The 23,376-nt window shown below is 41.4% G+C and overlaps 1 protein-coding gene across 1 annotated transcript in view; it reads right to left on the minus strand.

The window, feature by feature from the left end:
- Nucleotides 1-23,376, minus strand: part of LOC126470714 (dynein axonemal intermediate chain 3-like) — a 277,772-nt gene that overhangs the window by 96,532 nt on the left and 157,864 nt on the right. Inside the window, exon 7 of the mRNA XM_050098716.1 lies at nucleotides 17,720-17,837. Within this exon, the coding sequence (XP_049954673.1) occupies nucleotides 17,720-17,837 (118 nt within the window). The remainder of the gene's footprint in view (nucleotides 1-17,719; nucleotides 17,838-23,376) is intronic.

Below are 23,376 nucleotides of genomic sequence, written 5' to 3' on the forward strand. Positions count from 1 at the left end.
GTGCAACCTTCAAATCTGTCGGTACCGATCTTTCGTTGGGCGACAGGTTGTATAAGATTGCTAAGTATGGCCCTATCGTATCAGAATACTCTAAAAGGAACCTATTTGGTATGCTGCCTGTGCCGGAAGACTTGCCTTTATTAAGTGATTTAAGCTGATTCGCTGCACCGAGGATATTAACTTCTAAGCTACTCATGTTGGCAGTTGTTCTCGATTCGAATTCTGGAATACTTACTTCGTCTTCTTTGGTGAAAGAATTTCGGAAATCTGTGTTAATAACTCCTCTTCAGATGCCCCCTCATCGGTAATGTTACCACTGGTACAACTCACAGAAGGTATTGATTGTGTCTTGAGGCTGCTGTAATTTACATACGACCAAAATTTCTGGATTTTCTGCAGATTTCAAGATAGAGTTTCGTTGTGAAGATGTATGCGTGCAGCCCCATGAATACGGCTTGTGTCATCTTGGAAGACGGGAGCGTCTGTTGTATATTCACCATGAACATGTACAAGAGAGGCAACACTTCGTCGCAGAGGATGTTCAAATAAGCATCATGCTTTAAGGGTTCTGTGTGTGAGTCAGTAAAAACGGAACCATGATATGATCACTTTCTACATCTACATCTATACCTACCTGATTACTCTGCCATTCACAATAAGGTGTCTGGCAGAGGGTTCAATGAACCACCTTCAAGCTGTCTCTCTACCGTTCCACTCTCGAACGGCGCGCGGGAAAAACGAGCACTTAAATTTTTCTGTGTCAGCCCTGATTTCTTTTATTTTATCGTGATTATCATTTCTCCCTATGTGGATAGGTGACAACAGAATGTTTCCGCAAACGGAGGAGAAAACTGTTGATTGAAATTTCATGAGAAGATCCCGTCGCAACGAAAAACGCCTTTCTTTTAATGGTAGCCACTCCAATTTACGTATCATGTCTGTGGCACTATCTCCCCTACTTCGCGATAATACAAAACGAGCTATCCTTCTTTGTACTTTTTCAGTGTCATCCGTCAGTTCCATCTGATGCGGATCCCACACCGCACAACAATACTCCAGAATAGGGCGGACAATCGTGATGTAAGCAGTCTCTTTAGTAGATCTGTTGCACCTTCTGCTCGTAAGTGTTCTGCCAGTGAATCGCAATCTTTGGTTGGCTCTACCCACAACATTATCTATGTGATCGTTCCAGTTTAGGGTATTTGTAATTGTAATCCCTAAGCATTTAGTTGAATTTGCAGCCTTCAGATTTGTATGACTTATCGCGTAATCGAAATTTAGCGGATTTCTTTTAGTACTCATGTGAATAACTTCACACTTTTATTTATTCAGGGTTAGCTGCCACTTTTCGCACCATACAGATATCTAAATCATTTTGCAATTCGTTTTGATCATCTGATGACTTTACAAGACGGTAAATGACAGCATCATCTGCGAACAATCTAAGACGGCTACTGAGATTGTCTCCTATGTCGTTAATATAAATCAGGAACAATAGAGGGCCTATAACACTTCCTTGTGGAAAGCTGGATATTATTTCTGTTTTACTCGATGACTTTCCGTCTATTACTACGAACTGTGACCTTTCTGACAGGAAATCACGAATTCGGTCGCACAACTGAGGCGATATTCCATAGGTAAGCAGTTTGGTTAGAAGACGCTTGTGAGGAACGGTGTCGAAAGCCTTCTGGAAATCTAAAAATATGGAATCAATTTGACATCCCCTGTCGATAGCACTCATTACTTTATGAGTATAAAGTGCTATTTGTGTTTCGCAAGAACGATAGTTTCTTAATCCCTGCTGACTACGTGTCAATAAATCGTTTTCTTCGAAGTACTTCATAATGCTGTCGTTCGTCTTTCTGTTTGTCTGCTTCTCTGCCCGACTGTCAAAAACCCATTTTGACAGGAACGAGTAGACGTATGGAGTTGAAATTTATATCACATACTAATATCTACGGTTCCTTAGCGCTGGAAAAATTGAAGCTTCTAAGTGAATGCGATCAAAAGATAGTCACTTATGTCACATGTCTTGATACTCACCTACATCTACATCTACATACATACTCCGTAGTCCACCATACGGTGCGTGGCGGAGGGTACCTCGTACTACAACTAGCATCTTCTCTCCCTGTTCCACTCCCAAACAGAACGAGGGAAAAATGACTGCCTATATGCCTTTGTACGGGGCCTAGTCTCTCTTATCTTATCTTTGTGGTCTTTCTCGAAATATAAGTTGGCGGCAGTAAAATTGGTCTGCAGTCAGCCTCAAATGCTGGTTCTGTAAATTTCCTCAGTAGCGATTCACGAAAAGAACGCCTCCTTTCCTCCAGAGACTCCCATCCGAGTTCCTGAAGCATTTCCGTAACACTCGCGTGATGATCAAACCTACCAGTAACAAATCTAGCAACCTGCCTGTGAATTGCTTCTATGTTCTCCCTTAATCCGACCTGATAGGGATCCCAAACGCTGGAGCAGTACTCAAGAATAGGTCGTATTAGTGTTTTGTAAGCGGTCTCCTTTACAGATGAACCACATCTTCCCAAAATTCTATCAATGAACCGAAAACGACTATCCGCCTTCCCCACAACTGCCATTACATGCTTGTGCCACTTCATATCGCTCTGCAATGTTACGCCCAAATATTTAATCGACGTGACTGTGTCAAGCGCTACACTACTAATGGAGTATTCAAACATTACAGGATTCTTTTTCCTATTCATCTGCATTAATTTACATTTATCTATATCTAGAGTTGGCTGCCATTCTTTACACCAATCACAAATCCTGTCCAAGTCATCTTGTGTCCTCCTACAGTCACTCAACGACGAAACCTTCCCGTGAACCACAGCATCATCAGCAAACAGCCGCACATTGCTATCCACCCTATCCAAAAGATCATTTATGTAGATAGAAAACAACAGGGGACCTACCACACTTCACTGGGGCACTCCAGGTGATACCCTCACCTCCGATGAACACTCACCATCAAGGACAACGTACTGAGTTCCATTACTTAAGAAGTCTTCGAGCCACTCACATACTTGGGAACCAGTCACATATGCTCGTACCTTAGTTAGGAGTCTGCAGTGGGGCACCGAGTCAAACGCTTTCCGGAAGTCATGGAATATGGCATCCGTCTGATACCCTTCATCCATGGTTGGCAAGATATGTGAAAAAGGGCGAGTTGTGTTTCGCAGGAGCGATGCTTTCTAAAGCCGTGCTGATGCATGGACAGCAATTTCTCTGTCTCAAGGAAATTCATTATATTCGAACTGAGAATATGTTCGAGAATCCTGCAACAAACCGATGTTAAGGATATTGGTCTGTAATTTTGAGGATCCGTCCTTCTACCCTTCTTATACTCCTGGAAATTGAAATAAGAACACCGTGAATTCATTGTCCCAGGAAGGGGAAACTTTATTGACACATTCCTGGGGTCAGATACATCACATGATCACACTGACAGAACCACAGGCACATAGACACAGGCAACAGAGCATGCACAATGTCGGCACTAGTACAGTGTATATCCACCTTTCGCAGCAATGCAGGCTGCTATTCTCCCATGGAGACGATCGTAGAGATGCTGGATGTAGTCCTGTGGAACGGCTTGCCATGCCATTTCCACCTGGCGCCTCAGTTGGACCAGTGTTCGTGCTGGACGTGCAGACCGCGTGAGACGACGCTTCATCCAGTCCCAAACATGCTCAATGGGGGACAGATCCGGAGATCTTGCTGGCCAGGGTAGTTGACTTACACCTTCTAGAGTACGTTGGGTGGCACGGGATACATGCGGACGTGCATTGTCCTGTTGGAACAGCAAGTTCCCTTGCCGGTCTAGGAATGGTAGAACGATGGGTTCGATGACGGTTTGGATGTACCGTGCACTATTCAGTGTCCCCTCGACGATCACCAGTGGTGTACGGCCAGTGTAGGAGATCGCTCCCCACACCATGATGCCGGGTGTTGGCCCTGTGTGCCTCGGTCGTATGCAGTCCTGATTGTGGCGCTCACCTGCACGGCGCCAAACACGCATACGACCATCATTGGCACCAAGGCAGAAGCGACTCTCATCGCTGAAGACGACACGTCTCCATTCGTCCCTCCATTCACGCCTGTCGCGACACCACTGGAGGCGGGCTGCACGATGTTGGGGCGTGAGCGGAAGACGGCCTAACGGTGTGCGGGACCGTAGCCCAGCTTCATGGAGACGGTTGCGAATGGTCCTCGCCGATACCCCAGGAGCAACAGTGTCCCTAATTTGCTGGGAAGTGGCGGTGCGGTCCCCTACGGCACTGCGTAGGATCCTGGCGTGCATCCGTGCGTCGCTGCGGTCCGGTCCCAGGTCGACGGGCACGTGCACCTTCCGCCGACCACTGGCGACAACATCGATGTACTGTGGAGACCTCACGCCCCACGTGTTGAGCAATTCGGCGGTACGTCCACCCGGCCTCCCGCATGCCCACTATACGCCCTCGCTCAAAGTCCGTCAACTGCACATACGGTTCACGTCCACGCTGTCGCGGCATGCTACCAGTGTTAAAGACTGCGATGGAGCTCCGTATGCCACGGCAAACTGGCTGACACTGACGGCGGCGGTGCACAAATGCTGCGCAGCTAGCGCCATTCGACGGCCAACACCGCGGTTCCTGGTGTGTCCGCTGTGCCGTGCGTGTGATCATTGCTTGTACAGCCCTCTCGCAGTGTCCGGAGCAAGTATGGTGGGTCTGACACACCGGTGTCAATGTGTTCTTTTTTCCATTTCCAGGAGTGTATATACAGGCGTCACCTGCGCTTTTTTCCAGTCGCTCGGGACTTTACATTGGGCAGGAGATTCGCGATAAATGCAAGCTAAGTAAGGAGTCAAGGCAGTAGAGTACTCTCTGTAAAACCGAATTGGAATCCCATCAGGACCAGGCGATTTATTTATTTTCAACCCATTCAGCTCACAAACTCATCAAAACCTATGGGACACTTTCCGTTGGCCTAAACTCACGAAATTAGGCAAGAAGCAAGGTTTCATAGTACAACTAAAATAAAAAAATCTGAAAATTGTTAATTTATGACTACATCAGAAGAAAAAAATTGTGTCATTTGTTATCCGACTGACTACATGTCCGGCCGGTTGTGAAGACCCTTTTTTTCTCAGAAACGGATAGACATATCAAATTGAAATTTACGCCGCACACTAAGGTCTATGGATGCTTCACGATGTAATAAATGTAAGCTTCTAATTCAGTGCAATCAAAAGATACGGCCATTTATGTCATTATTTTGATTCGCACAAACTCACTCGTCAAAACCTCTAAATCACTTGCCGTTGAATTAGAATCATGAAATTAGGTAAGAAGCAAGGTTTAGGAGTACAACTAAAGGAAAAAATCCGAAAATGTCAATGTGTAATTATATCGAGGGAAAAAATATTTTTTTGTTGTTCTCCAAAGTCTTGGAACTTTCAAGACCAATATCATGCCAGACCAAATTCGTCGAGATTCTCGATTCTCAGGATGGATGAACTATCTGTATACATGATTAGTTTTGTACGGAGCCCTAGTTGCTCGAGTCCTTCTCGCACTTATCCGAATTTTTTATATTATTTTTTTATTAGTTCCAGGCAATGCTCATGTCACTACATATTTTTATTTATTTTATTTTATACGTCTAGTTCCGTAGGTACAAATCGAGGAGCAAATCTCCAAGGTCATGGAACGTGTCGGTACATGAAATTGCAACATAAAAGTAATAAAAGATAAAATAAAACGATTATGAACCCAGAAAAGACAAACAATAAGTTTATGTAAACACAATCAACAATAGAACATAGGAATCAGCTTAATTTTTCAAGGAACTCCTCTACAAAAAGAGTGACCCATGAGGAAACTCTTCAGTTTCGATTTGAAAGAGCGTGGATTACTGCTAAGATTTTTAAATTCTTGTGGTAGCGTATTGGAAATGGATGCAGCAGTATACTGCGCACCTTTCTGCGCAGGAGTCAAGGAAGGGCGATCCAAATGCAGATTAGATTTCTGTCCAGTATTAACTGCGTGAAAGCTGCTAATTTTTGGGAATAAGCTGATATTGTTAACAAGAAGCGACAGTAAAGAATACAAATATTGAGACGCCAATGTCAGAATACCCAGGCTAGTGAACGGGGGTCGACAAGAGGTTCGCGAACTTACACCACTTGATGCCCGAATTGCCCGTTTCTGAGCAAAAAATATCCTTTGAGAATTTAGCAATTATATACAACCGCTCGCTCACAGAAAGACCCGTACCTAAAGACTGGAAAACTGCTCAAGTCACACCAATACCCAAAAAGAGAAGTAGGAGTAATCCGTTGAATTACGGGCCCATATCCCTAACGTCGATTTGCAGTAGGGTTTTGGAACATATACTGTATTCGAACATTATGAAGTACCTCGAAGAAAACGATTTATTGACATGTAGTCAGCACAGATGCAGAAAATATCGTTCTTGCAAAACACAATAGCCCTTTATACTCATGAAGTAATGAGGGCTATCGACAGGGGATGTCAAATTGATTCCATATTTTTAGATTTCCATAAGGCTTTCGAAACCGTTCCTCACAAGCGTCTTCTAACCAAACTGCGTGCCTTTGGAATATCGCTCAGTTGTGCGACTGGATTCGTGATTTCCTGTCAGAAAGGTCACAGTTCGTAGTAATGGACGGAAAGTCATCGAGTAAAACAGAAATAATATCCGGCGTTCCCCAAAGAAGTGTTATAGGCCCTCTATTGATCCTGATCTATATTAACGACATAGAAGATAATCTCAGTAGCGTCTTAGATTGTTTGCAGATGATGCTGTCATTTACCGTCTTGTAAAGTCATCAGATGACCAAAACGAATTGCAAAATGATTGGTGCGAAAAGTGACAATTGACCCTGAATAAAGAAAAGTGTTAAGTTGTTCACATGAGTACTAAAAGAAATTCGCTAAATTTCGATTACGCGATAAGTCACACAAATCTGAAGGCTGCAAATTCAACTAAATACTTAGGGATTACAATTACAAATACCCTAAATTGGAACGCTCACATAGATAATGTTGTGGGTAGAGCCAACCAAAGATTGCGATTCATTGGCAGAACACTTAGAAGGTGCAACAGATCTACTAAAGAGACTACTTACACCACGCTTGTCCGTCCTATTCTGGAGTATTGTTGTGCGGCGTGGGATCCGCATCAGATGGGACTGACGGATGACATTGAAAAAGTACAAAGAAGGGCAGCTCGTTTGTATTATCGCAAAGTAGGGGAGATAGTGCCACAGACATGCTACTTGAATTGGAGTGGCTATCATTAAAACAAGGGCGTTTTTCGTTGCGGCGGGATCTTCTCATGAAATTTCAATCACCAATTTTCTCCTCCGATTGCGAAAACATTCTGCTGGCACCCACCTATATAGGGAGAAATGATCATCACGGTAAAATAAGAGAAATCAGGGCTCGCACAGAAAAATTTAAGTGCTCGTTTTCCCCGCGAGCTTGAAGGTGGTTCATTGAACCCTCTGCCAGGCACTTTATTGTGAATAGCAGAGTAATCACGTAGATGTAGATGTAGATGGGAAGAATTATCCCAAAATATAGTACCATACGACATAAGCGAATGAAAATAACCAAAGTACACTACTTTTCGTGTCGAACTATGACTTACTTCAGATACCGTTCGAATAGCAGCATTAAGTCTTTGAACAAAATATCAAATGTGGGAAATCCTTGTTCTTGTCGACGATAACCTGAGTAAGTACTCCCTAGTCGTAACACAGAACATCCCAAAACATCACAATACTACCTCCGACCTGAACTACACCCTCCATATCCTGCGTGATAAATACCTCATGAACCCAACGGTGCACTCGAAGTCTTGCATCATTTGCGAAGAGACCAAACCGCAACACATCGAACCGCACAAAAGCCTCCAGGTCAGCAGTTTTCCAGTTTCTGTGTTGTCTGACTCACTGAAGATGTTAAACTTTATATGTAGTGTGAGCAACGGCTTTTTGGGAGGTACTCGACTGCAGCTGTCCAATGAATGCTTTTCACTTCGCATTGTTTCTTTCGGAAACTGGCTGCAATGGGCCTGCGTTCACTAACAGCAGCAATTGGTGTTGGGTTTGAAACCGACTGTCGGTGACGTGACACTTATCTTCAGCTTCTACGGTTAGGATCTTTCTACGACCACTGGTCTTAAGCCGTGCTACGTGACTTGTAGACACGTTAATACACTAGCAAATCGGGTGACTTCATTCACGGTTTGATCATGAGCACATCCAAACACGACAGCTCCTTTCTGCCGTTCTGTCTCGTCTCCGCGCTGACCCACGTAATGGGCTGACTACATACGAGCAACTGACGCATCCACACTACTTTATTGTTACGACTTCCATCAGCACTGGAGAATCAAATGGCCGTCCGCTACCAGTTCTGCACTATCTCCATGCCTCCAAAGGGGTCATTGGGCTCTTTCAAAGCGGCGACTAATAATTTGTCTATTGAGATTACTTTTGTCTGTCTGACGTCTTTCATCGCCGATCTGCAAGTTCTTCAGTCGCCTGAGAAGTTTACATTCATCTTAGTCAACTGACGGTCCTCCCCAGTGTGTCAGGACACAAAAGGGGCCGCCGGCTGATTCCCTAATAATACGTTTACGACCTCTGCGGACAATGCTGCTTGCCGCACGGCTCCATGGGGACCCCTCCCCGTCCGTACAAGCCTAATGACCACTGGCCAAGGAACTCACGCTTTCCACCAAGGACGACTCTTCACACAGCTGCTCGCCCAACTTCTGTAATATATCAACGGTTGACGCAACTGCATTCAAAGGCCCACATGGAATAACTGAGGCACTTTTTGGAAGAAAAGCTCATAAGACAAAATGGTTATTTCAGATAGGACAGCTTAAGTATTTATTTTTAATATGGTTCAAATGGCTCTAAGCACTATGGGACTTAACATCTGAGGTCATCAGTCCCCTACTTTTAATATGTTTGAATAACAACCTGATTCTAATATACAAGTATATTTGAATAGAATTTATACTGCTATTAAGTAACTCGTGTTTTTAATGTGAAAAATAATACTTCCAATGAACAGTTATAGGCCAGTTTCACACAAGTCAGTGTCATTAGGTTATAATGAGCAAACATTCCTTTCATCAAATGTTATTTTAGCCCTCAGACCATATTAAAACATAAATGTAACGTAATTCTAAATAATACTTATGATCAGGGAACCCTCAGAAAGGTACAAAAATAATATAACGGGAAGCAAATTGATAACAAAATACAACTATACAAATAAATTACCACTGTTTTGTCCTGTGGTCCTTACTTTATGATCGCCACTTTCTGTGGTACAGTTTCTGGTTGCTAAAGGACCTTTTGTTTTTCTTCTTCTTCCAGATCTGCATGGATGTCTATTTTCTAAATAACAACACGTTGGTGTTGATTGTCTTCAAGCATATAACCATAACTACTCACATCATCAATGTACTTAAATAAATCCCTGACAACCTTTTCTTTTTTTGGTCTCACTGGATTAAACGCCAGTGTTGATGGTCTCAGGTTTTTCAATAACCCATTACTGTACATCTGTTTCCAAAGTCGAAATGATGTATACTGACCTTTGTATGTTAGTCAGGGTAGTACTGCTTACAAGGGAACCTGCCCATCGCACCCCCCTCAGATTTAGTTATAAGTTGGCACAGTGGATAGGCCTTGATAAACTGAACACAGATCAATCGAGAAAACAGGAAGAAGTTGTGTGGAACTATGAAAAAAACAAGCAAAATATACAAACTGCACAAGATAGGCAACATTAAGGAGTAAACCAGGTAAGTAGCGGTGTGGTCCTGTGGTTAGCGTGAGCAGCTGCGGAAGGAGAGGTCCTTGGTTCAAGTCTTCCCTTGGCTGATAATTTTTAATTTTTTATTTTCAGACAATTATCAAAGTTCAGGAACACACACACACAATCAACTTCGCTCTCCAAAGTTCCAGGACATGTTCAGATTTGCTTGTACACATGCAGGATTTGACGGTATACACACGGAAAAATTTGAAAACCTTAAAAACATATGTTTTGGCAGAGCACAGGGAAAACTGTGCGTCTGTGAAACTGTTGCATTCATTTGTTGCAGTTTATGAGACAAACTCTTGTGGTTTCATCACTTTTTTGGGAGTGATTATCACATCCACAAGAAAACCTAAATCGGGCAAGGTAGAAGAATCTTTTTACCCATTCGCCAAGTTTACAAGTTAGGTGGGTTGACAACATATTCCTGTCATGTGTCATATAGAATATATCAGACGTGTTTTCCTGTGGAGGAATCGGTTGACCTATGACCTTGCGATCAAATGTTTTCGGTTCCCATTGGAGAGGCACGTCCTTTCGTCTACTAATCGCACGGTTTTGCGGTGTGGTCGCAAAACATAGACACTAAACTTATTACAGTGAACAGAGACGTCAACGAACGAACGGACAGATCATAACTTTGCGAAAATAAAGAAAGAAAACTTTTCACTTGAGGGAAGAGTTGAACCGAGGACCTCTCCTTCCACAGTTGCTCACGTTAACCACGGGAACACGGCGCTCCTGAGCTCACAGTATCCTTGATGTTGCATATCTTCAGCATGGACTACTCAGTTTGCATATTTTACTTATTTTTTTCATAGTTCCACACAACTTCTTCCTGTTTTCTCGATTGATCTGTGTTCAGTTTTTCAAGGCCTATCCACTGTGCCAACTTGTAACTAAATCTGAGGGGGGTGCGATGGGGAGGTTCCCTTGTTAGTATTTCAGGACAAAATACTTCTGAATTTTAAACACATAAGCACTCGCTACATGAGCTGCAGGTACATGCATCAAGAAAAACTGCCCTGGCTGTGAGAATTACAATAATAAAACAAAACCGTGGTATGAAACTTCCTGGAAGATTAAAACTGTGTGCCGGACCGAGACTCGAATTCGGGACCTTTGCCTTTCGCGGGCAAGTGCTCTATCATCTGAGTTACCCAAGCACGACTCACGCCCCGTCTTCACAGCTTTACTTTCGCCAGTCGTGCTTGGTTAGCTCAGATAGTAGAGCAATTGCCCGGGAAAGGCAAAGGTCCCGAGTTCGAGTCTCGGTCCGGCACACAGTTTTAATCTGCCAGGAAGTTTCATATCGGCGCACACTCCGCTGCAGAGTGAAAATCTCATTCTTAAAACCGTGATAGTCTATTATACATAATCCACTAACTCATTTTAAACAATTTTCCGAAACAGGGCACATAGAGCTATCGACTTTTTTTTCCGGAGGATGCTTCAATCAATGTGTACTCGATCTTCCTCTTAGACCAGGCGACCTCGAGACGTACTGGACAATTGCTTAGTGATAACTAAACATAACTTCCTAATTTGCTGCTTAGCATCGGTCCAGCAAATGTAGACACTACAGTAAGCTCCGCGTTCTGGCTCTGACGACCAAATGTAGGTCGACCAGCCGCCATGTCATCTTCTGCCAGTGGCGTCACTGGATTCAGTATGGAGGGGCCTGGGGTCAGCCGCTGTCGACTTCCTTGACCCTGGAGCTGCCACTTCACATTCAAGTTGTTCCTCAGTTGGCCTCTCGAGTCTGAGCGCACCCTACACCAGTCCTCTCACCAAGGAAAAATCCGACGCATCGCGAATCGAACCCCGGTCCTCCGCATAACATAGCCACTGAAGTACTCATGTTTAATAATTTCGACTCTGTAGTTTTGGTGGATGAATGCTGTCTATACTGGCGAATCACCTCCCGCCACTGTCATAAATTTTGATGCTCTTATCTATAGGATAGCATCCAGTCTTAAAAGTGTTGGTTCAATGTTCTGTCTCCTTTATTGGTCATTTAATTCCCTCCACATGAAAAAGGCGGTTGGCAGCGGCCATATTACCGCTCTTCTGCGTAATAGTATTACAAATAGTCACATAATTTTAACAGTTAAAAAGAATAAAATAATGGAATTAAAATACAGTAAAAGACGATGGTGATAGGGTAGTTGTTGGAATGAAGAGAAAACATCTTTAAAAATGAACACAATGAAGTGAAATAATAATCATGAATTTATAATACATCCTTGTATATACCTTTCCATCTGTCAAAAAATGTGTTTTGCATTCGGAACGTATGTCCCAGCTTGTACGAGGGGCAGAGATCAGGTACTGTCAGTAGGGCCACATAATCTATAACTTTAACTCGACAAACACTTTCAGTTTTAGTAAGCACGTTAGGCGAAATGTGATAGTAAACAACCTGAGAAAGCTATTGCGCCATTGTACTTCCTGCAAGGTGCAAAAGAACAGTCTACCTGCAACAAAATAAGGTTGAGGCCCTGTACAGTTGGTCAGTAAAAGGTCGCACTATAGAGAAAAATGCAACAGAGTAGAAGACTAAAGACATAAGCTGCCAGAGTTGAAGGGGAAGGAGACTGCCAGGAAATCAACAAATTGGAGAACAGTGGTTAAGGCATTGGACTCTTACTAGGGATGAACGGTGTTCCAATCCAGTATTTAGGTGTCCCATGGCTTCCCCAAATTGCTTAAACTAAATGTCGTGATGCCTTGATGCCTCCGTCCATTCACCTTTTCTACTTCTGAGTTTATATGGTCATCCCATTTGATGTCGCTTTGCAGTACAATCCATACAGACTTAACAATAGGACGCCTAGTTTCGAACTGCCCCTAGAACGCCAAATGGAGGTCAATTTACCACTAGGGTTTCTCATGAATTTAAGTTGTTTTTTTTCAAAATATAACGATATTTCGTATTTATTGTCTCTAATATTTTCATGAATAATAATTATATGGGCACATTTTTATTTGAACCTGCTAAATTTTATTTTTGTGTTTCAGCATACAAGGGTAAATTACACTGTATTAGAGGTACTTAAAACTCCTTACTTTTTCAGTAATTGTGTTTTACATTATGTAACAATAGGTGACAAATGTTATTATTACAAAATTACTTTCTTATTCACTAATTACACTTCTATCCGTCAAAAAACAATTATTGTTTTACTAGACATATCCATACGAACGACTCAGTATATTCACAGAATCTCAGTGTACTTTTTGCATATCCGTTTCCCCTTCTGCTTAGACATGAACTGTACGCAAATTTTTCACGTTTAAAACATATTTCTCTAGTTCTGTTTTTATTGCACAATCAAACATTGCAAGTTTTGCGTTTAGCACCTTAGGTGTCCTTTCTTCTCTATCGAGAGTCAAAGTGGATGGGGTCTAAAATTGATGTGGGCTGGAATTCCTGATTGGCGCCACGAATACTTCTGCAGCTTTCATTATAAAAGACCGTCGAGAGATGGTGGTGCGTTATCAACTTGTACAAGGTGTGGGTATTGATCATAGGCAGATCTAGAATGTTACAGAAAACGTACGGACATGCGCTTCGTCGTGGCCCTTACGCTATATTCGAGTGAAATTTGATTTACCACATCTGCGCCGAATTTAGTGTTATTAGGAAAATTGACAGTTTATAGAGTTTTCTTTTCTGCAGCCTCATCGACTTTTACACTGGAGTGCACAGAACAAAGAAAAAACAAATTTTCTTAGCCTTCCCCTTGGTAAGAAGTTAAAGTAATGACACTCGAATGAAGTAGAGTTTGTCCTTTTCTCACAGGTGGCGACACTTCCCTACCAATCCTGTCAAAAGTGCCAACAATGCTTGTATCCTTCTTTTTCAGCTCTTTTGCCGGCCAGAGAAACGCGAAGAAGTTGTCTCATGTAACAGTTATCCTCTTTCGTAAGTAAGATTCCACGAGACGTTGCGTAACAGTCTAGTATCTGCATGTCTCCTTTCATCTTTTCCCAAGTAAGTAAAACGCATTCATAACATACCTGATTTTAGCGTCTGTGAGCAGCCAATACTTTATTTTCAGATTCAGAAAGGAAGCGTCTGCGATAGCGACCCATTATAGCTAGAAGTCGAGCTGTTAGTGACAACAAACAGACGCGCAAAAACTGACACAACTTAATTAATGATTAGAGGGAAAATTGAAATATATCACTAGCAGCTGCTGCTAGCTATGGAAATGGACTGTTAAAAATATGTTTTCTCTTGATGTATATACTCTTAATGAAAATAGAATACCTATCGATGGTTAACATTTCATACTTCTTGAAAAAACTTGAAAATAAAAAAAATAATTGAAGAAAGGTCCGATGTTTTGTGAAATGGTTTGTGTAAAAGTAAGAAATAAAATAGATTAGACGTTTATTTGACGCACTTTTGAATGATGCTCGAAATCACGTACAGCAAATGAGGTGCCGACTGAGAATTTAAAGTGCAATGTTTAACTTAGAACCTTAGGATTTTAAAGAGTACCAGAGGATGTTTGTGTCGTGAAATTTTAGTCAATGATCTGCTTTCCTCACTAACGCACGAGCATCTCAGCTGCTGTACATGATATCGAGCATCAGTCAAAAATGTGTCAAATGCTTCTCTAATCTACTTTATTTCTTACTTTTACAAACATCATTTCACAAAGAAAGACCGGTTTCTTTTCAAAAGTTTTTTTTTGCACCTATTAGTTTTTTTATCATCTTTTTGCGATGTTCGGACTGCTTTGGTTGTACGTACATTGTCTTACTTGTTAAGGTTGCCAGATTTTGCTGCACTGTCTTAAATTCTTTGTTTATTTTTGACTTTATCCATACAATATTCTGCTGTCTGGCTTGTGTTGGTAGGATGTTAGCTGCTGTCGCCTTTTTGGCTGCCCTCCCCTAGGCATCATCTTTATTATTGCAATTACATGAGTTTTCACTGATGTCTGTGAATTTTCCTTACAGCCACTAACTGCGTCTGCAATTGCCGCAGCCTGCCAATTAGGATCACATGCACTATCGGCTATTAAACTATTTTCTATTTCAATACAGTTGATTACTGTTTTATATTCGCTTTGAGTAAATACCATTAGATCTTTGTATATGGAGAAACCACAGAAAACCAAAATTCATGAGGACCGGTGGGTAGGTGAACTTCACTCTGTATCTCAACCACTGTGCCACCTCGCTCAGTTAAACTTGGAAAAGTTAGCTTTCCTTTCTGATAACTTCAGGATGTCAATGAATTGTTCAATAAATATTGTACAACGTTTTCTAAAAATGCGATCATTTCTTTTCAGCTATACTTCTTTATCCTACATTAATTTTCACCTGGTATAGATGTGTCATTCTGTGTTAAACTAGTTTTTATATCTGTATAAGTTTTGGGGTCTTTGAACAGAATAAAATAATGGAATTGAAGTGTTCAGAAAAGCATACAAGCATTAGACTAAGTACACATTACGAAGTGCACGCTGTGTAGCACTGAAGACACTCAGTCAAAATACAGGGTGACACAAAAGTCCGTTAACATGTGGAAATGCATTAATTCACGGAATAATGTTGTAGTTACTCGGAGATGAAGAAGCTTGCACAAGATAGAGTAGCATGGAGAGCTGCATCAAACCAGTCTCTGGACTGAAGACCACAACAACAACAATGTAGGCAGAGAACTGGAAATTGACACACATGTGTGAAATGACATGAGGTTTCATTGAAACAAAAAAAGAGCCCAAAAATTGGCCATCAGTTGGCTGGACGGCAACATGTCAGTGACGCCGCATCAGAATCGTGTTTAAAATGAAATATACTGAGAGCAGAAGTCGGGTCATCCCTAGCCTGTCTAATTAACACCTACTGGTAGTTGCGACTTTTATGGAGGATGGCACGCCACCCTAGATTGCTACACGTGTGAAATACGAGGTATGGCTAGAAAAAAACCGGACTAGTACTGGTGAAACAATAAAACGAATGCAATAAGGTTGAAAGTCGCGTGGCCTGTCACGTGACTCTCGCTCCGCCTACTGTTCGAGTTTCATCTGCCTCCTGCACTCAGTCTGCCCGTGGCGTCTGTTTTAAGTAGTTGACGTTTTGTCTGTGCGTCGGAAAATGTTGAGTGTACAGAAAGAACAGCGTGTTAACATCAAATTTTGTTTCAAACTAGGAAAATCTGCAAGTGAAACGTTTGTAATGTTACAACAAGTGTACGGCGATGATTGTTTATCGCGAACACAAGTGTTTGAGTGGTTTAAACGATTTAAAGATGGCCGCGAAGACACCAGTGATGACACTCGCACTGGCAGACCATTGTCAGCAAAAACTGATGCAAACATTGAAAAAATCGGTAAACTTGTTCGACAAGATCGCCGTTTAACAATCAGAGCAGTGTCTGAGTTAACAGGAGTTGACAAGGAAAGTGTTAGGCAGATTCTTCATGAAAGTTTCAACATGAACAAAGTGTGTTCAAAAATGGTTCCAAAGTGTCTCACAATTGAACAGAAGGAACGCCGAGGAATGATTTGTTCTGACATCCTGGAAAACATTGAAAGTGATCCCACCTTCTTACAAAATCGATGCATTGGAAAACTCCTGGTTCTCCACGACAAAAAAAAGCACGAATGTCAAAATCGAAATTCAAGGCAATGATGATTGTTTTTTTTTGACATCAGAGGGATTGTGCACATTGATTGGGTACCAGAGGGACAAACAGTGAATCAGCATTACTACATTAGCGTCCTGGCTACCCTACGTGAGCGAGTACGGAGAAAACGGAACGATTTGTGGAGAAAAAAGTCATGGATCCTTCACCAAGACAATGCCCCAGCTCACAGTGCGTTGTCAGTGAAGACGTTTTTGGCAAAACACAACATTCCCATCTTAGATCATCCACCCTACTCACCTGATTTGGCCCCCTGTGACTTTTTTCTTTTCCCTAAAGTCAAGTCAGCTTTGAAAGGAAGTAGATTTGAGACTGTTGAAGCAGTAAAAGAAAAAGCGACGGAAGTAATGTATGGACTTACCGAAAATGATCTGCAGCATTGCCATGAACAGTGGAAAATTCGTATGGAGCGGTGTAGAGACCGAGGAGGAGAGTACATTGAAGGAGATAACATGAAATTGTAAATAATTGTAAATAAATGTTTTTTCCAGCATCAGTCCGGTTTTTTTCTAGCCGCACCTCGTATATATCTCTTCCGCACGTTTGGTGAGGATAGCGTGCTGAGCCGACACCTCCATCATCCTTGGCCTCCCATGTCCCCAGACCTCAGTCCGTGTGATTATTGGTTGTGGAGTTACCTGAAGTCGCACGTCTGCCACGATCGTCCGATTTCATTAGGCATGCTAAAAGACATCATCCAAAGGCATTTTCTAACCATACGTACCAACATGCTGTACAAGGTTGTTCGCAACATTTTTCCTCGACTACAGTTATTATAGGTGAATGATGGCCGACATTTTGAGCATTTGTTATAAAGAAAATCGCCTTTGCTAAAAATCAGTTGTTACGCTAATTACTGTTTTTGTATCATATGAAGCGCAATCTGTCAGTCATTGTGTGAACTTTTTTGTTTCAATAAAACCCCACGTAATTTCAAGAATGTGTGTCACATTTTACCTCTTTACCTACATTATTCCGTAAAGTATTGAATTATCCAATATTAACGGACTTTTGGGTCACCCTGTAAATCACGTTACCTTCAAATTCCTGAAGACTTGTTTATTCTCATAGGGGAATTTAATAGGATATAACTTTGAATAAAGAACAAACCTATCTGGTAACAACATCTGCACGTACTTAGTGTGGAAGCTCATTAATTAGCGTGACAATGTTGGCGTACCTTCCTCTGGACGTATTTCTCCATATGTCGAGGCTACTTCATCCGTCTCTGATAGCCGATTGCCGGAAATAGCAGGTAGTGGTGAACTGAAACTGGAAATAGGGTAGTCAGCCGAGACCTGCAGAAACAGAAAACATCAAGGTATGAATTGTGAACTTGATTTAGCCGTCATATTTGAGAATTCTTACCACTTTCAGGTTCACAATTCCATAATCAGAACACCAGTTTCAGATCGTACCGAAGTTCTCTTGCACAGGCGGTCTGTGAGTCTAAGAATGAGAGCCGGAGGGAAGTGAATTAATTTCCTTTGAAGCTGGAACTGACTAGTTAGTAGTGACAGACCAAAATGGTTTTCGCTTAGAAAGTAACCCAAATAGTAATACAAATATTCAATGAAGTAATGATGCAATCAAGCTACGAACTGAAAACAGTAAGTTACATGGATCGTTTCAGTAACTTATATTTTCCGTTGTTAGTACAATTTATATGGCAGAGATAGTAAATTTTCTGTTAAAATGTTTACGTAAACTATAATAGTATGCAACAGTAAGAAAGTATAGTTGCAGTGCACTCAACTGGGGTAGTCCAGTAATAACTTGCAAATGCTTTCAAAATTGACCACTATGGGAGATCTAGCTTTACTGCCGGCCTTTCCGTTTGCTTTGTTTAATAGTTCTCAGTGAGACTGCTCTGAAATTCTGGATATGAAGCTCGAGGTGAGCTAATTAATTGGCGATGAAGAATGAAAGTCAAGGTAAAATAATACACTGGCGTATTAAACGTATATTTGAAATACACATTCACATACACATTTTAATAGTTCATAAATTGACGTGACAGTTATTTAATACAATTATTGTTAGACCCAACACGCTGTGAATTTAGTGTTATTGCATAGAAAAATTAAAGTTTACGTCGATAAAGTACTTTTCTGATCTTAACAATGAAAATTATTCATCGAACATTGACTAATTCAAACAGAAAAATGTTTCACTTGCCATGCACATTCAATTCATTCGCATAGTTCAGCATATGTACAATATTCTTGGACGCAACACAAATCCTCACACAAAGATTTAAGAAGATATTGTGCCTTTGTCACATGAAGCCCTGAAGTCCTAGTTCATAAACAAGTACAGCAAAAACATAGTCCGTCACCGACAGAACAGAAATAAAACTTTTTTGCAGAGAGCCAAACCCAGAACCTTTTTCTTTGGCGAATAAATGTTCTATCGACTGAATTACCTTCTTCTCTCTTATTTTTTTTATTAAAAGGCTTTTGTTGCGCTGAAAGTTAATGGACTACAACGTTGTACAAACGCTTATGCAAAGCTTTAACGTCATCAATACAGCCTTTGACTTATTTTCAATAGGCATGGAAAAAATATAAGAACAAAAATAAAAAAGTTTGAAAAGTACGTGACAATCCCAACATACATTTTGTGTTCTCAAGAATATAATAAAAAATTTATTTGAACTTCTTCTTGCATAAAATTTCATTTGTATTATGTTGATATACTGTTTGTACTCGGTTCAGGTGTACAACAGAGAAATTACACAGCAGAACTGCAACAACTGCCATAGAATATATGTTATCCCAAAATAAGAATTTCACATATATTTTAAAAGAAATTGAGCATGTGCTATTTACGTTAATGATATGAATGATTTGTTTAAATTTATTGTAGGTGAAAAGTGATTTGTTGCAATTTTTATTAACTAATTTGTGTATATAACAAAACTAAACGACACGTTTTCTTCGGCTTCATTAAGAAAAAGTTCAATGATACACTGAACAATACTTTTGTCTCTGTCCCATTCTCATGTGTACTCTCAAAACGGTCTGCTTTAGCAAATTATTTTTTTGTTATTTTACAAGATTTTTCCCAATTCTCTTGTTCAAAAAATGGTTCAAATGGCTCTAAGCACTATGGGACTTAGCATCTGAGGTAATCCGTCCCATAGACTTAGAACTACTTAAACCTAACTAACCTAAGGACATCACACACATCCATGCCCGAGGCAGGACTCGAACCTGCGACCGTAGCAGCCGCGTGGTTCCGGACTGAAGCGCCTAGAAACCGCTCGACCACAGCGGCCGGATCTCTTGTTCTATCATGTAATTCTGTTATTGGTTTGAATGCGAACTCTTTATCATCGTTTTTATTTTATAACCTGTCACGAGAGTCACACGCAGATAATTGTGCGCTAATGGTCCATATCTGATTCCTAGATGAAATTTGGAGTTTCAGTGCTGCAATGACAAAAAGTCAGTAGGTTCACATTCGTCAGTGCCCTTATGTCTAGCTAGAGAAAATATCAAATAACTGACAAGCAAGAAAATTCCTCGCGCCTTGCATCAAGGAAAAATTTCCAATCTGTCTGCAAAAGTTAGTCGATATATTTATGGTGCTTATCGTGATGATACATAGTTTTTTCCTCACCCAATTCCAAATGGAAAATGTTTTATAGCATAGATTCATACATGGTATTCAGCTGTCTCTACCGACGTCGTCTTATGCAATCCAAAATGACAGAAAAATGTAGTTGGCCAGTTCGCTCTGAAGATGTGAAGCATGTTGTTAGAATGTCGCAGAATAAGTGATGAAGTATTCGAAAACACCTTAGACCTATTGTACAAATTTTGTTTGTTAAGCTACTTTAGCGCACTAACACTGTGAGTCATATATTATCCTTTAGCGGAAAGTTGTTGCTTTCACGCTTCTCATTTTCGTATCTGCTGTTAATTTCGTTGTTTCAGCTGGTGACACAAGCTTTATAAGGCAACGTTTCTGAACCATTTACGAAAGATTAATCATCATAAGCGGAATAAACTTACTTAACTACACCACTGATCACACAAAGAAAGGTTAGAGGCATTTGGATAAGTATGGCAGAAGTAAGGTGTATTTTGGTCCAAAAATACCGTGACACATGGATAATCCTCACTTGTATTCCTTACAGTATGATTCCTTTTGTTAACAGTCGTCCAAAGCTCTGAGAGGGAACTTATATCGATTACGTTGCCATCGCCTGTCTGGATACAGAAGTAGTGCGGGTTACATAAAACGACATCGGTAGGGGCACCTAGATAACCCTGTATGTGTCATATTAGTTTCAACATTACACACTTCACATAAAACTGAGGGCATGAACTTAAATTAATATTTCTTTGCAAGAGTTGGATACGTTTCGGTAATGACGTCTAGCCAGTATCTAGGTACGACTCACGACTCTCCCTCACAGCTTTCAAATGGTTCAAATGGCTCTGAGCACTATGGGACTCAACATTACACACTTCACATAAAACTGAGGGCATGAACTTAAATTAATATTTCTTTGCAAGAGTTGGATACGTTTCGGTAATGACGTCTAGCCAGTATCTAGGTACGACTCACGACTCTCCCTCACAGCTTTCAAATGGTTCAAATGGCTCTGAGCACTATGGGACTCAACTGCTGTGGCCATAAGTCCCCTAGAACTTAGAACTACTTAAACCTAACTAACCTAAGGACATCACACACATCCATGCCCGAGGCAGGATTCGAACCTGCGACCGTAGCGGTCGTGCGGTTCCAGACTGTAGCGCCTTTAACCGCTCGGCCACTCCGGCCGGCTCACAGCTTTACTTCCATCACTACTTCTCTGCTACTCTCCAAACTTCACCACGGTTCTCCTGCATACGTTGCGAGTCTAGCTCTCCTGGAAGAAAGGATACTGAAGGGAAATGGCTTACTCACAGCCTTGCAGTACTAGCTGAGGTAAGCTATGAGGGCAGGTTGTGGGTAGTGCGTGGATATCTCAGTTGGCAGATCATTTGCCTGAGGAAGCTTACAGGTTCGAGTCCTCGTCCGGTACACAGTTTCAATCTGCCGGGTAGTCTAATTTCAGCAAACGTGCCGCTGCAAAGTGAAAATTCATTCGGATCACTGAAGTATTTTAAGCACCTAGCTACTAGAATGTTCACTTAGGTGGGCGATCAAGCGACAGATTTTCTGCATGTGTACAGTGCAAGATAGCTTTCTGCCCTCTGGTATTCGTCAGCTTTATAGCTTCACTCGATAATAACTGAGCTATAAAAATGTAAGGCACCCCAGTTCCAGTTGCCGTTCAAAGGGCAATCAGCTCTTCTCTCGAGCCATGTATAAGCAAAAAGCTTCTGTAAATCACATAAAATCACGTAAAGATGCTTGACTGGAGCATGTGTTGTCGTCTGGCAATTTTTTCTGAGTAGATCGCCGTTCTAGTCAGGCTAGAGAAAGAGTATCATTCTAGCTACAAAAATTGTACCCGTAGTAATTTTAAAACGTACCTCTTCATGACAGGTGTGCTCTGAGAACATCTGTAAAATTTCTCTGTGTGTGAAGTATTTACACGGTTCAGTTATATTAATGTGGCCAACGCCTATTTTCCACGTCAAAGTGCAATAACCGCTCACAGACGGCGGGTGGCAGCACTGTCAGCGAACGGTATAAAAATAAACAGTGCTGGGGGAATGCGGAAAACAGTGCAGTCGTTGTCGTATTGTGAAAATGGAGCATGATATTGGTTTTCGGGCAAAGGCTGGGAGCAGTGATTAACTGAATCAGTTATCGGCGAGGGCAGCGTAGCTTTTCTCACCTAATGGTGGCGGCCAGGTGTACAGCTGAAATATTGTGTGCAGATTGTGGGGCGGCGAATAATTTGTAAAAAAAATCTAATTGCTGTATAAATGCTTGCATGTTGAATCCGTTTCAGGCTTTTAGAATGTTGTTAATGCTGTCCTTCGCCGTTCTCAACACTGGCTCTCTATTTACTTTTTAGCACCCAGAAAGTGATTTAACAAAACGTGAAGCCTGTAAATAGAGTTCCTAGTGCCCACTTCATCTGAGAATACCATTATAGCTGCAGCTTATAGCTCTGAGGAATTAGGAGATTGTCCGGGATTTCTAATCAAAAACGGTTTTCCAAAATAGTTGAGTATATTCTGAAATTCACTGATAAAAAACACAAGTATCCCTACAACCTAACTAACAGAGCAGTTCAGAGTCTAATGCGCTGATGCAACTATAAATGTCCGAATTAAATGTTGAAATGAATGCTCGCCATAATTTGATGAAAATATTTCATCAAACGCCACGCTAAATATTTGGTAGAATGTCTGTCCCGCGACGGCACGTGAAAATACGACAATACGCAAACTGAAGCTAGTTAATGAAAATCATCCCAGAATTAACACTTCACTTGAAATGATTTCATGGTTCCGCGTATCTCTAATAACTTAATACGGCACCCGAGGCTGTTTGTAGCAGTGATACCGATGCGACGCGACTCCCGACACAGATGGCGTGTCATTCAGCGTCTGGTGAGAACTGGGGCCTTGCTTCCGCGCGCAACGTTCTTATATATAAAGCCGCGGTGCGGACACGGCTAAGGGAACGCCTGATCAAATCGGCTCTCCCGACTAGCCGCTGGGCTAGTAACGCACCACTTCAAGTTACATAATAATTTATAGCTTCTTTTGCTGATGGCCGATGAAGCTCTTAATTTAAACGTGCATTCAGCACGCAGGTAAGTATTGATAATAAAATTTTGACGTGGCTAAGTTAAATATTTTGGGCGAGAGAATTAATTAAATTACACTGCACGCAGTAGATGAGCTCTGAACTGGCCCTTTT

Source organism: Schistocerca serialis, chromosome 3 (genome assembly GCF_023864345.2).
Source record: "Schistocerca serialis cubense isolate TAMUIC-IGC-003099 chromosome 3, iqSchSeri2.2, whole genome shotgun sequence".
Lineage (NCBI taxonomy): Eukaryota > Metazoa > Arthropoda > Insecta > Orthoptera > Acrididae > Schistocerca > Schistocerca serialis.